Source organism: Gracilinanus agilis, chromosome 3 (genome assembly GCF_016433145.1).
Source record: "Gracilinanus agilis isolate LMUSP501 chromosome 3, AgileGrace, whole genome shotgun sequence".
NCBI lineage: Eukaryota > Metazoa > Chordata > Mammalia > Didelphimorphia > Didelphidae > Gracilinanus > Gracilinanus agilis.
The window spans coordinates 29,300,090-29,316,317 of NC_058132.1; the positions used below are offsets into that span (position 1 = coordinate 29,300,090).

Here is a 16,228-nt window from a genome sequence, read left to right on the forward strand (position 1 = left end):
GATGAGGAAACAAAGGCCCAGAGAGGTCAGCAGCTATTTGTCCGAAGTGGAATTTGAACTCGGGTCTTCCGGACTCTCATTTCAGGGCTCCACCCATTACACCAAGCTGGCTATCTGGAACCCAACACCAAAGGCAGAGAGGCTGCCCAGAAACCTCCTAGCTAACAACCGCAGGGGCAAAGGTGCCCCAAAGGGCAGAGTCTGAGTCTCGGAGGAAGGCATCCTTACTTACCCAGGGAGCCCATGTTCCTGTAATTCTCCAGCATCACCTCCCTGTAGTGGTCTCTCTGGCCAGGGTCCAGCAGCCCCCATTCATCCTGGGTGAAGGTCACGGCCACATCCTTGAATGTCAGTGGCTCCTGAAATATCAAACAGTCCAACTTGTCCAGGGTCCACCTCCCCTGCCGTGAGCCCATGATGGAGCAGCAGAAGGGGGAATACAGATGGGAATTTCCCAGCACCTCAAGGTTCCCGGTCACGTCTGTATTGCACAGCTGCCCCGTGCCTAGCACTGTGCTAAACGTAGGGGCTCACAGTCAGGGCGGGCCACATTCACAGGCTCCCTCCATAAAGGCCGTCGAGTCCCACCACCGTCCTTTTACAGATGAGGGAAACTGAGGCTTGGACAAGAAGTGACTTGCCCAGGCGGAGGTGCAGTAAGCATAAGCACGTTTTTTCCAGAAGACTTTACGCAGGGATGCTCGGCCCTACGGTTTGGTTTGCAGGCAGACAGAGCCACCAGGCACAGCAGAAGGAATCAGAGGGGGATGTGCAAGAATGGAGGGCTGGCACTCAACTGGGGAGGCCTTTGGAGGCTGTTCTGTCCATCTGTCCTTAAGGAAAGGTTCTCTCGACAGCCCCCGAAGTGTCAGTTCTGCGTCGGGCACGCTGTCTTGGCGTCAAGTCTAGACACGTCTCGTTGCACCTTCTCCCATTCAAGGCTCCCCGCTTTGCCTTTTGGGGCCAGGCAGAGCAAGGCCAATGATTCCTCCCCTACAGGGCAGCCTTTGAGGGACTCAGAGACAAAACTTCCACTTTTCTTCATTCTCTTCTGCAGGCTAAACGTCCCCCTGCCTTCCGGCAGTTTTCACTGGGTGTGAGCGAGACCCCCCAGCCTCCCGGAGACCCTCCTCTGGGTCAGGGAGCCCTTTAACAAAGTCCTTCTTAGATCTCGGCACCCTGAACGAGACACCCTACTCCACTGGGGCCTGGCTAGGGCAGAGAGCGAGATGGCCTTCGCTCCCAGGCCTGGGAGCTTTCTGCAGGGGGCACCTGAGGAAGGGCTTAAAGGAGAGGCAAACAGGTTAAGTGGGGAGGAGGAAAAGCTAAAATGGTTTGAGAGACAGAGAGGGGGGAGGGAAGGAGGGGGAGAGAGAGTGAGGGGCAGAGAAACAGGGAGAGAGAGAGAGGGAGGGAGAGACAGGGAAGAGGGAAAGGGAAAGAGAGATAGGGAGAGGGAGAAAGAGAGAGAGGGAGGGAGAGGGATAAAGAGAGAAGGAGGGAGGGAGACAGAGAGGAAGGAGAGAGAGATGGAGGGAGAGGGGGGAGGGAAGGAAAGACAGAAGAGAGGGAGGGAGAGAGAGAAGAGAGGGAAGAAGGGAGAGAGAGAGGGAAGGAAGGAGAGGGAGAGGGATAGAGAGAGGGAGGGAAGGAGAGGGGAAGAGAGAAAGAGAGGGAGAGAGATGGAGGGAGAGGGAGAGGGAAAGAGAGAGAGAGGGAGAGGGAGAGAGACAGGGAAGAGGGAAAGGGAAAGAGAGACAGAAGGAGGGAGAGGGATAGAGAGAGAGGGAGGGGAGGAAGAAAGAGAGAGACAGAGAGAGAGAGGAAAGAGGGAGAGGGAAAGAAAGGGAGGGAGGGAGGGAAGGAAAGTTAATTTATGCCAGGGATAGGGGTCCACAACTTTCTTCCCACTTCCTGTGTATTTTTTCCCCTTAAGGCATAGGGTTAAGTGACTTGTCTAGGGTCACACAGCTAGTAAGTATGAGTCCAAATTTGAACTCAGGTCTTCCTGGTTCCAAGCCTGGTGCCCTATCCTCTATGCCACCTAGCTGCGCTCTACCACCTGTGTATTTTTCTGAATATCTGGAATCTACATCTCTGCCCCCATAGTAGTCTAAAGAGTCAGAAGCCCTGGTTTCAGGTCCTGCCTCAGACACAGACTGAACCAGGAACTCAACCTTGTGCTTCTCTAAGTAACTCTCTAAGAAAATGAACTCGTGTGGAAGGTGCTTGGAAAGTTAACCTTAGTAGGATGTTGGGAGCTTCTTCCTGAAGGAATTCTTTAGGCCAGAGAAATGGCAGGTCTAGTGCCCATCCCCATCCCCGCCGACCACCCAAGGGCGTCTGTCCTTTGTTCCTCAGTCTAAGTGATGTGCTTTTGGGTCCACACAGACACACAAACACACGCACGCAGAGTAACCCCCAGACTCTGGGCGGGAGCCCCGAGGCATGCTCCGATCCCTCTTCAGCAATGGGGGCCAGCTTTTTAGGGTCCCCTGGCTGCTGGGCAGCCTGGGGCTCCCACCCCAGCTCTCCGGGGTCCCTCCGGAGCGGCCGCCGCAGACAGAGGCGCCGAGAGGCAGGAGGGGGGCGGCCGGAGGATGAAGGCCCCGCGGGGGCTCCTCTCCCGGCCACCTCCGCAGTCTGCTCTGCTCACACCCCAGAAGGCTGGAAGAGCATCTCTTAGCCGTTCTGTCCCCTCCGCTCTGGGCAGAGGCTCTCGCCTCCTACTTTATTAGAGAACCAACCCAAACAGCGAGCACAGGAACGTGCCGGGAATGACTGCCGCGGGGACGGGAGGACGAAGAACCGTGGGAAGACGAGCGCGAAGTGCCGCCCAGAGAGCAGCCGGAGCCACCGCAGTGGCAGCTGGGAGAGTCACGACTATGGAGATGAAGCCGCCTCTTAAACAGTGGGGAAAAGCGCCCCAAACTGGGAACAAAGTTGCCGCCGCCTTGGGAAGGGCTTCCCAGGGAAGGGAACACGCCCTGGGGACAAGACCTGCCAGCCAGTTATGGGGGGCCGGTTATGGGGAGGCTCCACTCATCGTGGGGTTCACAGGGTTAAAAAGAGGTTTATGAATCTCTTTAGAGACAAAGGCAGGAGGAAGGCCGAGGCTGCTCCGTTCCTCACACATGGGCCCGGCCCTGCCTCAGCCTCTCATCTCTCTCGCAGTTCCTGGTGGATCTCCTGCCCCCCCCCCCACAGCCCCCCCAGACAGCCCCCCCCAGATGGCGAGCTCCCCGAGGGCAGGAGGGCTGCCTCGCAGCTCTGTATCCCCGAGCCAAGCCCTGCTCCTAGCAGGGGCTTCATATCAGTGAAAAGGGTGCCGCCAGCCCAGGGAATGCGAGGAGAGGCCCCGGCCCGGCGCACTGCTCCGCCCCATCCAACACCCAAGGGAGACGCAGATCTGCACAAAAATATCCTCGGCTGCTCTCTTGGCCAAGGCAGAAAACCTAAAGTGCCATCTATGTGTGACAAGAGACGCCTTTAGGAAGGCCAGAGAGAGCAGGAGGCGGCACCCGCTCTGGTTCTGGCGACCCTTCAGGCACCTACAAAGGGCGGCGTGGCAGAGGATGAGACAGGGCCAGCCTGAGAGTCAGGGAGACGTGGGTTCGAGTCCTGCTTCTCACACCTACCTGAGGAGGGATCCTCCATAAGCCAGCAACCTCTCGGGGCCCAGACAATTCTCTGAGCCTAGGAGTTATCACACTAGGTGTTCCCTACATTGGTAAATCACAGGTCCAGATAAAAGAAAAGAAATTCCTAATGAACACAGTAGGCACATACTTAATGGGGGCAGCTGGGTAGCTCAGTAGATGGAGAGCCAGGCCTAGAGATGGGAGGTCCTAGGTTCAAACCCGGCCTCAGACACTTCCCAGCTGTGTGATCCTGGGCAAGTCACTTGACCCCCATGGCCTAGCCCTTATTGCTCTTCTGCCTTGGAACCAATATACAGTATTGATTCTAAAATGGGCGGGAAGGGCTTAAAAATAAATAAAGGCTTAATAAACTGAATTAACCCAATGGAACACATTGTCCCTTTCCCCAACAAGAACTATGAAGTATACAAAGAAATCCGGAAAGATGTGTGGGTTGAAAGCAGCAAAGCCTGAGCTGTAGCCTCACGAACTACGATGTATTTTTTTTTTTTAGGAAAGATGGAAAGAAGGAATGAAGACGGGCTAAAAGTGGCAGAACTCTAGGCCAACCTGCCAGGGGCCCACAACAAACAAGCTTTCCTGCCCTTTGGTTCTGCTGGGTTAAAATCTAAGCAATATTTTGTCCTTCCTTTTATATGTTTGTTTTTCTGATTGTTTTTGCACAGGATTGTTAAATTTATAATATCTTTTTTTAAAAAAAACCCTTAACTTCTTTGTATTGACTCCTAGGTAGAAGAGTGGTAAGGGTGGGCAATGGGGGTCAAGTGACTTGCCCAGGGTCACACAACTGGGAAGTGTCTGAGGCCGCATTTGAACCCAGGACCTCCCGTCTCTAGGCCTGGCTCTCCATCCACTGAGCCACCCAGCTGCCACTCCTAGAACTACTATTTCTTTCTTTCTTTTTTTATATATATATATATATATATATATTTTTTTTTTATTTTAAACCCTTAACTTCTGTGCATTGACTCATAGATGGAAGATTGGTAAGGGTGGGCAATGGGGGTCAAGTGACTTGCCCAGGGTCACAAAGCTGGGAAGTGTCTGAGGCCGGATTTGAACCTAGGACCTCCCATCTCTAGGCCTGGCTCCCAATCCACTGAGCTACCCAGCTGCCACTCCTAGAACTACTATTTCTTACACAAAACATTCTATTTCCCATCAAAGTGCCTCTGCACCGGCTGTACTCCAGGCCTGGAATGTCCTTCCTTCTCATCTCTGCCTCTGGAATCCCAGGCTTCCTTCAAAGCTCAGCTGGTCTCCCCGACCTCCTCAGAGATGACCCCGCAGTCACCAAAGATCTATTTGGTGTAGATATGTAGATGGTCGCCTGGGACATGGCCCACGGATGTTCCTCTGCTCTGACCATGTCCTCAACGAGCCTCATTAGGTGAAGCCAAGCAGAGGCACGGACTCAAGACGGACGGATGGACGGACAGAGGGAGGGTCTTGTGTGGGGCCCAGCCAGGAGGCCGTCTGAGCTAGAAAGCAGACAGTATGTGAGCAATCTGGAGAAATAGGCTGGAGCCGGAGGGTCAAGTGCTTCAAATACCAAACAGAAAAGTTTCCATTTTACTCAGGAGGCTACAATCTGGGACTGGAATCAGGGAGACTCGAGTCCTCATCTAGCCTCAGGCACCTACTAGTTGTAGAACCCACAGGCAAGGCAATTAACCCCCCTCTCCCTCAGTTTCCCCCTTTGTAAAACAGTGATAATACACATGGTTGTTGTGAGAATCAAACAGATCATGTTTGTAAAGAGATCATGTTTGTAAAGAACATAGCACAAGGCTAAGCACATAGTAGGTGTGTGTTAGATCCTCTCCAAACGCTCCCCTCCTCCCCTCCTGGGATTCTTGAGGAAGGCCAGAAAAAGGGCACAGCTCAGAGAAAAACACAGCCTTGGCTTTGGGCACAGCAGAGGGGAAAAATGGTGCCTTGCCTTTGGGCACAGCCCAGAGAAAAATGCAGCCTTGGCTTTGGGCATAGCCTGGAGAAAAATGCAACCTTGGCACAGCCCAGAGAAAAATGTAACCTTGCCTTTGGGCACAGCCTAGAGAAAAAACGCAACCTTGGACCTCTATCTCTATCTCTAGGCTGTGCCTTTTTTCTGGCCTTTCTCAAGAATCCCAGGAGGGGAAGAGGGAAGCTTTTGGGAAGGATCTAACCCCTCGGCTCCCTACAAGTAGGTGCCTAATAATTGCTGGTTCTCTTTCCTCATTGGGACTGAAGCTGTGATGTCACTTTGGCAGCTGATGAAAAGGATGGATCGAAGGGGAGAGACTAGAGGCAGGGAGGCTATTTCTGTGGTCCAGAGAGGCCAGAGCTGACAAGGGCCCGAATCAAGCCGGTGGCCTTGTGAATCTCGAGAAGGGAACAGATAGGGGCGGTTGAGGAGCAGGAATCAGCAAGACTTGTCAAATGACTGGGAGGAGGGGGCCTGGGTGAGAGCGAGCCAAGGACCCCTCCTGGGCTGTGACCTGCAGGAACCCGCTGGCAGAATTTAGGAGGAAGGATAACCTAGAATCCCCCTGGCTCCTCAGCCTATCACTGCTCGTACATCACAAAGCCCCGGCCCTGGTCTAGCTCCACCACCTGCCTTTCCTACTCCTACGCAGGGATGCTGGAGGAAGTCCTCCCCCTTCTTTTATGGACATTAGCAGGCTCCCTCCATCGGCTGTGCCAAGCAGGCTTCTCTTCTCTCCTTCCCCCTGGCAGAGGACTTCGCCTCCTCCTCTACTAAGGCGATCACGGATAATGCTAATTTTACCAAGGCTCCAGTTATTCTGAGTCCAAATCTGCCTCCTCACCGTGGTCTTAATTCTTTAGTCTGGAAGCACAAAGACAAAACCTAGTCCCTCTTTTTCAGATGACAACTCTTGAAGCATTTGGAGACGTGTCTCATCTCCTTATACTGCAGGAGGCGGCTGCTGGACAAATACCAGGAGGACCGGATGAGCGAATGTTGGGTGGCGGAACCCCGGAGGGAAACCCACAAAGCAAATGGAGAGAATGACCTCCGTCTCTGTGCAGGCCATCGCCTGCCAGAAGCAGCAACATAAATAGGGTGGAATGAGTGCTGGACTTGGGAATGGAGAGACCCGGGTTCAAATCTCATCTTCGAAGCGTACTAGTTGTTGGTCTCTGGGAAAATTAAGTTTTCCTCATCTATCAAAGGGGGGCATCTCTGTTAAGTACTGACTTCTGAGAGTTATTCAGTTCAATGGACATTTATTGCATTTATAGCAGCCACCTAGAAGACCCAGTCTTAGGGGGAGGACTAGAGATAACATTTACATTCTTTGCCAACCCTAAGTGTTATGGACATGCCAGCGGTTGGCATGATTCAGTCTTCAGGAGGGACCTTGTTTCTTAGAGAAGGGGAATTGGGTCTCAATTCCTCGGATTGGTTTTGACTGGGCAGAGATGCTACAGGATGAAGGAGAGAAATGTGGGTGACATAGAAATGGCATTTTGGGTAAAACTCACCTGGGGCACAGCAGGCAGACACCCAGTTGCCATTCTGTCCTCTTCCTCCTCTGTTCTCTCCTTGGAGAGTTTCCAGAAGATAGAACTAAGAGAGAAGAAAAGAGCCAAGAGAGAGACAGGTTGGACACATACACCAGCACTGCCTGGGGATGCCCCCTTTCCTATTTAATCCCAGAGCCACAGGTGAGACTGGTGGGGACCTCCATCCTGACCTTGTGATGATAGCAGGCTCCTAGTGTCCTGGCCTATGTTATTTAAAACTCTCTGAGTCAGGGTTTTTTCACTTTTCTATTTTGTATTAGTACCTTCCTTTGAGATCCCTTGATAAAGACAAAATAAAGACAAAAAAGATAGACAAAAATAAAATCAAGCCAGGTGGCTCAATAATAATAATAAGTTTATTATTATAATTATTATATATTATAATATATTATTATTAAAAATATTATTTATTAGCAATAATAATATGCCTTTAGTGCTCTTCTGCTTTGGAACCAGTGATTCTAACATAGAAGGTAAGGGGGCAGCTGGGTAGCTCAGTGGATTGAGAGCCAGGCCTAGAGACAGGAGGTCCTGGGTTCAAATCCGACCTCAGACACTTCCCAGCTGTGTGACCCTGGGCAAGTCACTTGACCCCCATTGCCTACCCTTACCACTCTTCTACCATGGACCCAATACACAGTACTGACTCCAAGGCGGCGGGTAAGGATTTTAAATAAATAAATAAAATGGAAGGTAAGAGTTTAAATTTTTAAAAACATAAGAAAACCCCAAATGCAAGCCAGGAAAGCTAAGGTCACAGATCACTGAATGAAGGCTGGGATGGCAAGAGCTGGTGGAATTAGGGGTTTCTGAAGGGGAAAGGAGAGCACTCCCAGGGAGAGCTCAGCGGGGGACAGCTTTCCCCCCAGTTTCGGAGGATACACAGATGGATGTAGGCTGAGACCCCACAGTAGCCTCGGGCCAGGGGGTGCTTCCGCGTCTTTCTTCTGCCCTAGGACCTCGGCTCCCTTCCCTCTCACCCCTCACTCCAATTTTCCCGTAGTCTCGCTCCCTGCTCTAGAAGATGGCTCCAGCCCTCCTGGGTCAGAGCCTACTTACTTGGGCTGTACACGCCACGGAGCTTTACCCACGTCCCCCACCTTCCCCCGGTGGGACGGCAGCTGACTACGAGCCGACCTCACTCCTAGACAATCGATCGAAACCAGTTTAAAGAAGCAAAAAAAAAAAAAAGAAAAGAAAAGAAAAAAAGAAACGTGACACCTGGCGGCGGCCGTTCCGCCCAGATGTTGCCACTCCCCAGCCTTCCCAACCTCCCGCTATCTGGGAAACAACTTAATCCTCCCAGTGGCCCTCTCTCGCTTTCTAGAACCTCCCGGCTTTCTCCGAGGAGTTTCGGGTTTATGCAAAGCAACTTATGTAACAGCTTAAGCGAGGCTGTGCCCTCCAAGAGGCTCCCTCCCCCGCCGCTCCCCCCATAGGCGCTCCGGCCCAAGTTCTGGGCCTCCCGGGTTAAAAACGCTTTGTATTCGTTACTTTGGTCATTCCCTTCCCCCAAATGGGTAGAAACTGCTATGTCCGGGCTCCCTCCCCACCCCACGTAGTCCTCCAGAGGAGTGTGTCCCCGTGGGGTAAATCCCTGTCCCCCGGGGCCATTCTGCTCTCTCAACCTACACTCGGGAGCCTGGGACTCCAGGGGGCAGGTATCGCCCAGCCCTGGGGTGCGCCTCTCCAGCAGGGAGTTTGGCCCTGGGCAGCAGAGCGCCCGTCTCTCTCGTGGCGTGCCAGGCAGGAAAGACGCTAGGGGACAAGTGTACAAGGGGCCGCCCACCCCCGGCACACGCCAATACAAAGGACACCCCCCAATACAGTCTGATCGGGGAGGGGCGCCCCTCGGAACCCGCCCAGCGGGAGCCCGACACAGGCATGGATACACACTCACTCCCCCATGCACACGCTCTGGCCACACTCACAATGACACTTAGAAAATGCACACACACAAACACATCTGCCCACAAACCCCCAAAGGAACACACACCCATCCCTTGCGCACGCGCACACTTGCACGCCGTGGGCCACACTCGCAGGCTCTCACTAGGAGCTCACCTTCAGGCGTGTAAGCAACTGCGCCTGCGCAGAAAAGGACCGAGCGGAGGGAAGGCGGGGGAAGAGAAACACTACACTTCCCAGAATCCTCCAGGCGAGACGCGGTTGGTGTCAATTACTGCCCCCAGACTCCATTTCCCAGAAGCCTCCGCGGTGGCTCCTTGTTACTTAGCTTCTCTCCCCCAATTGCCTCCTCGCCCCCATCCCCCTCCATACCACACACAAGCACATATACACATACATGCACCTCTGTACAGACACACAGCTTAGAGAGAGCATTTATTAAGCGCCTACGAGGTGCCGGGAACTGTGCTAAATGCTAGGGATTCAAGTACAAACGAAACTCGTGAGAAGATGCTCACTGACAGACACACCGATCATCTTGGACAATCAGTGCATGGACAGAGAGACAACCTTCTCCCACGCACACACAGGTAATCTGTGAAACACAGAGACGTACAAACGTGAACACACACCCAGGCACGCCCAGGGCTGTAGAGAGCCACACTAACGCCGGCACGAAAGCCCACCTTAGAGGGGAAATCCCTCCGAGGAGAAGGGATCCTGGAATTTCCTTGCACATCAAAATGGGTTAAAGCTTTTGTTCGGTGTTAGAAAGAATGACAAAGTATCCGTTTGCATAAGAAAAACATGCAGATAAAGAGAAATGCAAATGAAACCCACCCAGAAGTTTCCTCCGCCTCCCCCAGAAAACTGCCGAGAGGGCAAAAAGGTGGGAATTGGGGCTGGAGGAAAATGGGTGCAAGCGGGACCCTGCCTCGATTTGACCGTTCTGGAAAACGGGTTGGAGTTGTACCAGAAAAATCTCTACGGTTCCTATCCTTTGATCCAGAAGTCTCCCTACTGGATCTACACCCCCAAGGAGGAAAGAGGGACCCCAGATTTACCAAAGCATCCTCGGATGTGCTTTTTGTTATAGCAGAACACTGGAAACAAAGCGGGGACAGAGAACGATTGGGGAACAGTTGAATATATACAGTGAATGGAATGGAATGTCATGGTCCCGTGCCATAAGAATTCAAAGAATTAAAAAGAAAATTCGGGAAAACTTCTCGGATCTGATTTGGTTCAAAGGTGGGGCATTACCTTAAACCCTTCTGGGGGCTGGAAAAGAGGCCACAGCCCTTAGGTTCCCGGCCTAGTCCGTCTTCCTAGGACGGTCCTTCCCGCTGTGATCAAAAGGAGGGGAGAGGGACATTTTTAAAATTGTGATTATTATTATCAGAATTGATAGGGAAAGGGTAGTAAGGGCTTTTCTTTTTGATTCATCAGAAGGTTCCGGAATAGATTTAAAATGCCGAAAGATTTTTAAAGAGAACAGCTGGGCAGGGTTTTGTCTTCTACCCCCTCCCAGACTGAAGTTCAGAGATCAGAGTGACCTGAATCCTCAAAGCAGCCCCTCGGGTGCCTCTCGGATCTTCCGAGTTTACAGAACAATGGTTAGGAATATGCGGGGGAGGTGGAAGGGGGGAGGCCCGAGAGGCTGAGTTCGGGATAGGGAAGATTGTGTGGGCTGTTATACAATTCAGTCCTCCCCCCTCCCTTGGTCTATTCCAAGAGTTTTGCCTGGGGACACATTGCTGTTCTTCTGTTCCATTGGTCCATTGGCATCTTTCTGGGTGAGATGGAGGGAGACCTCCCAGGATGAGCAGGCACCCTGCTGGCACTGCTACTGCTGCCCCTGTGGCCGCTGATTCTCCGTAAGCTAAGACTGAGACCCAACCAGAGTTGCTACCCATATTGTAGGCTGCAGTCAAGAGTGCTGGAGGTGGATAGAACTTGGAAAAATGGTGGGGAGCAGGGCAGTAGGACCCCCCTTTTTCAGAGACCTCCCTTGCTTTTTGCTTTCAACTCCAAGATCCCAGGCACTCACCCTCTTTCCCATAATCCTTCTTCCCCCTCCCTCACCCCTTCAGCTATGAGAGTGGTCGTGTTTGGGGAGATAAGCTAGTTTTTCCTTTTTTTTAAACTTTTACTTTCTGATTTAGTAACACCCCTAAGACATAAGGGCAAAGGCTAGGCAATGGGGGTTAAGTGACTTGCCCAGGGTTGCACAGCTAGGAAATATCTGATTTGAACCCAGGTCCTTCTGACAGCAGGCAGCCTCTCATGGAGCTCAAAAGTCTTCATGGGGAAACAGTGCAAACAACTACCTACAAACTCATGATTAGAGTGCAGCACCACCTGATGGACAATCCATGCACCACACCTTGATGGTTAATTCACTGACAGCCTCCATTTCTGTAGATGGGGGAAAATGGGGCGAGGAGCCAAGCGTGAGCTATTATTGCTATAGCAGCACCTCAGACATCATCTGGGACACCAGCAAGTGTAAAGCTAGTCCCCTGTCATCCCAGGAATAGAGGACAAAGGGTCACCCACCAGCTCCTCTCTGCCCCTCTCTCTGGGTTGATACAGTCGATTCATTGGCCTCAATAATTTCTACACTTGCAGGTCCATTCTCAGGGTCTCTTCTGCTGATTCTCTGCTGAACTGATGCCATCTGCTGAGTTTCCACTGAACTGCAGATAACAGATGGTGTCTTTCTGCCAAGCAAGGGTCGTGGCTCTTTTAGTCCTTGGAGCCCACAAGCTAAGGATTATTTTAGCTCTTTTGTGATTCGGAGGTCTACCAGCACCTAGCCAACACAGAGTGAAGCTCCTCATTCATGTCCGGCTTTGGCTTTTTTCCTAACTGCCCCTCACTCAGCTCCATCTGTTATTTGATTTGGGGTGAGAAGGTTCTTTTCAATTCCCATCATGCCCTTGGCCACTAGCACTGAATCTGTGCAAATTATTCAGCAAGACTGCAGAGATGAAAGGAACAAATGAACACAGTAGCCTAGTGTGTGATCAATCCAGGGAAAGGATTCCTTATCTAAAAAGGATTGTTGGGAAAACTGCAAGGGACTTTGGCAGAAATTAGGTTTAGACTAACATCTCATATACTATATGACTCATAACTAACTCATATACTATAATAATTTCTTTCTTTTCTTTTCTTTTTTTTTTTAAACCCTTAACTTCTGTGTATTGGCTCCTAGGTGGAGGAGTAGTAAGGGTGGGCAATGGGGGTCAAGTGACTTGCCCAGGGTCACACAGCTGGGAAGTGTCTGATGCCAGATTTAAACCTAGGACCTCCCATCTCTAGGCCTGGCTCTCAATCCATGAGCTACCCAGCTGCCCCTACTATAATAATTTCTAAAAGGATACTGGCCTGAAAAGAAAAATCACAGCATAAGATAAATAGAGGGGGCAGCTAGGTGGCTCAGTGGATGGAGAGCCAGGCCTAGAGATGGAAGGTCCTGGGTTTAAATTTGACCTCAGACACTTCCTAGCTGTGTGACCCTGGGCAAGTCACTTGACCCCCACTGCCTGGCCCTTATCACTCTTCTGCCTTAGAACCAATACACAGTGTTGATTCTAAGGTAGAAGGTAAGGGTTTAAAAATAAATACATAAATAGAACTATGGCCAGAGGAGAAATTCTTAACCAGAGGAGTGATGGGGGTCAATCAATAATCAATTAATAAGGGAGGCAACTGGGTGGTTCAATGGCTAGAGAGCCAGGCCTGGAGGTATGAGGTCCTGGGCGGGCAGTGAAGGGACAGGACTGCTTAGGAGGGGGAATGACTCAGGAAGAGTCAGACATGGCAGAACAACAACATCACCCATCATAAATGGGGGACCCAAGTCCTGGTCCAGGAGGGTGGTCAATGCAGTCACTGTCTCTCTCTCTCTGGTGGCTTTGTATGACACAGGGCAGGAGGAAGCATCCTGACCCCCAGCACTAAACATTCCCCATTGGGTGAAACTGGGCAGTCTTTTTTTCCTTTTTTTAAGCCCTTACCTTCCATCTTAGAATCATTCATAGTATTGGCTCCAAGGCAGAAGAGTGGTAAGAGCTAGGCAATGGGGGTTAAGTGACTTATACAGGGTCACACAGCTAGGAAGTGTCTGAGGCCAGATTTGACCTCCTGTCTCTAGGCTTGTCTCTCAATCCACTGAGCCACCCAGCTACCCCTGAAGACTGGGCAATCTTAACACTTGACCCACACCGTCCCTGCTTTTGTGCTGGGACCCCTGGGAGCCGAGGTAGAAGCAGGGAATGTTCCAAGGCTCAACAGCGGCCTTTTGCTCTTGTTTCCTTTGCCATCTGGCTCTCCCCTCATCTCCCTCATTCCTATTTGCTAACTTGTTAAAAGCAACTCAAGCAGTCGAACATAAACACAGGACTCATATCAGGGGTGGTTGGAGACTATTTTCATTCAGGTTTGGTTTGGCACCTGCCTGGGACTGGGCAGCCAGTGAGGACCAGATTGATTGAATGGGTCCATTTGTAGTGAGGGAGGCGATTAACAGCCTCCTTGTTGGAAAAACTGAAAATATTAAAGAATATTTCCTCTGGCTTATGAAGTCCTTTCTAGATGCCTTGGAAAGGTCTCTTGGAAAGGAAGGCAATAGGTAGAGGACAAAGAGATCTCTCATAAGAAAATGAATGTAGGGTGGACGCTGGAATGTGCACTAAGAAGACCTCTAGTCTTATCTTACCTTATTCCCAGAAAGGTTAGCTCTAGACCCTCTTCTATAAGGGAAGAGCTCTCTTCTATTCCCAAGAGATCTTAGGGGCAGTTGGGTGGCTCAGTGGATAGAGTGTCAGTCCTGAAAATCAAGAGATCTTTAGGTTCAAATCTGGCTTCTGACAGGAGTGCGTGACCCTGGACAAGTCACTTAACTTCAATTCTCTTCTACCTTAGAACAAAGTATCCGTTCTCAATATCAATTCTAAAACAGAAAGTAAGAGTTCAAAAAAAAGTTTTCTAGATACTGTTATAGACTTCTAGGAGGAGTCCATATTGATTCCTCAAGAGGAATATCCAGGAAGCAATGAGACAGTGACTTTATCACTTATCCTTACACTTCCCTCTCTCCCTCCTTTCTTTCCTTCCTTTCTCTCTAAATTTGTGTACTAGTTTTGGGTGTCAGGCCAAGAAGAGAACAGAGAATAGTGATAGACTAAAAGAAAGCTCACAGATTCACTGTTCAAGCCATCTATTTCTTTAGTTCCTTTGCTCAAAAAATTAGCTTTCCATTTCTTTGTGTTTTTTAAAACTCAGTTCAGTGGTTTTAATCAGTAACAAGTTTCTTCGGGAATTTGCTCCCAGCGGCTGTTATTTCAGATCACAGACTTTGCATTCTACAAGTTTAGATGATGTGACTGACACCAGGTAGAATCTAATGTATTCCAAAAAGGAAAAGGAAAAATAAGGGGAAAATCCTTTTCTAATCGATCAACTAATTAACATCTATTAAACACCTGCTGTGTGTCAGGCACTGTTGAGGGATACAAAAAAGGAGGCAAAAGACAATCCCTGCTCTCGAGGGCTCACAGTCTAATGGGGGAAGACAACAAGCAAACAAGTATATACAAAGCAAGCTACAGACAAGATAAATAGGAAATAAGGAATAGAGGGAAGGCTCTGCAGTTAAGAAGGGTTGGGGGAGGCTTCCTATAAAAGGTGAGATTTTAGGTAAGTTTTTTTTTTTTTTTAAACCCTTGTACTTCGGTGTATTGTCTCATAGGTGGAAGATTGGTAAGGGTGGGCAATGGGGGTCAAGTGACTTGCCCAGGGTCACACAGCTGGGAAGTGGCTGAGGCCGGGTTTGAACCCAGGACCTCCCATCTCTAGGCCTGACTCTCACTCCACTGAGCTACCCAGCTGCCCCCTAAAAGGTGAGATTTTAGATGGGACTTAAAGGAAGCCAGGAAGGTCAGTAGTCCAAGCACAGGGAGAGCATTCTAGGCATGGGGGGCAGCCAGAGAGAATGCCAAGAGCTGAGACAGAGAATCTTGTGTCTTGTTCCTGGACTAGCCAGGAGGCCAAAGCCACTGAGTCAAAGAGAGTTGGGAGTAAGACACAAGACTGGAAACGTGGAAGAACACTAAGTCAGGAAGGGCTCAGGAGGCCAAACAGAACATTTTGTATTTGCTCCTGGAGGTAAAAGGGAACCACTGGAGTTTACTGAATTATGGGGGGTTGTAAGTTTGTGATGTGATTGTACCTGCATTTAAGAAAAATCACATTAGTGTTTGAATAGAAGATGGACTGGACTGGGGAGAGTCTCAGGGCAGGTGGATCCACCAGTGGGCTATTGCCACAGTTGTAAGGTACTTTTGGAAACTGTATCCCAAAGTCCCTACTATCTGCTGTAGTTTATTGTAAGAGGTCAGCTGCCTGTTTGTTTGTTAAGGCTTTGACCTCAGGGCCATGCCCAATTAACGCTAGACTTTGGAGACGAGTATAAAAATTAAACTCAATTTTATTAGATTATAGGGTTTTAAAAGGTAGTAGGTATAACAGGAGGGGCTCCCTATCACCAAGGGGATTTCTAACTATTGCCCCCCACTTTCTGATGACCAGAATACCAGGCTACTCTAATCCTCCCTATAACTCACTAAAACCCCAAAATCTCAACTAAATAACCTATCGCTAATGTTCTTATAAACAATATATATAATCCTTAAAGTAAGTCTCCAAATATTTTTGCTTCAGTGTCAGCCAGTCAGGTAACCCTGCCTGAGGCCTAACCAAACCCTGCCTTCAATCTGTTTTTTTCAAAAGGCCAGAGGAAAGATCTTCTTTTCTTGTCAGAGTTTAATGCTAGCCACACAGTCACTCCTCTCTTTTCCACAACTGCCAATCTAGGTATTTCCAAATGTTTTTTTTTTTTTTAAACACTTACCTTCTGTCTTAAAATCAATACTGGGTATTGGTTCTAAGGCAGAAGAGTGGTAAGGTTAGGCAATGGGGTTTAAGTGACTTGTCCAGGGTCACACAGCTAGGAAGTGTCTGAGGTTAGATTTGAACCCAGGAACTCCCATCTCTAGGCCAGGCTCTCAATCTACTGAGCCACCTAACTGCCTCCCCAAATAGTTTTTTTTTTTTTTAAA

General features: G+C 50.0%; 1 protein-coding gene across 1 annotated transcript in view; it reads right to left on the bottom strand.

Moving 5' to 3' along the window:
- The window catches only part of LOC123240911 (zinc finger protein 383-like), a 41,303-nt gene that overhangs the window by 7,264 nt on the left and 17,811 nt on the right, over positions 1-16,228 (bottom strand). Inside the window, exons 4-6 of the mRNA XM_044668621.1 lie at positions 9,190-9,281; positions 2,748-2,987; positions 233-401 (exon numbers count right to left, since the gene is read on the bottom strand). Coding sequence (XP_044524556.1) covers positions 233-401; positions 2,748-2,987; positions 9,190-9,281 — 501 coding nt within the window. The remainder of the gene's footprint in view (positions 1-232; positions 402-2,747; positions 2,988-9,189; positions 9,282-16,228) is intronic.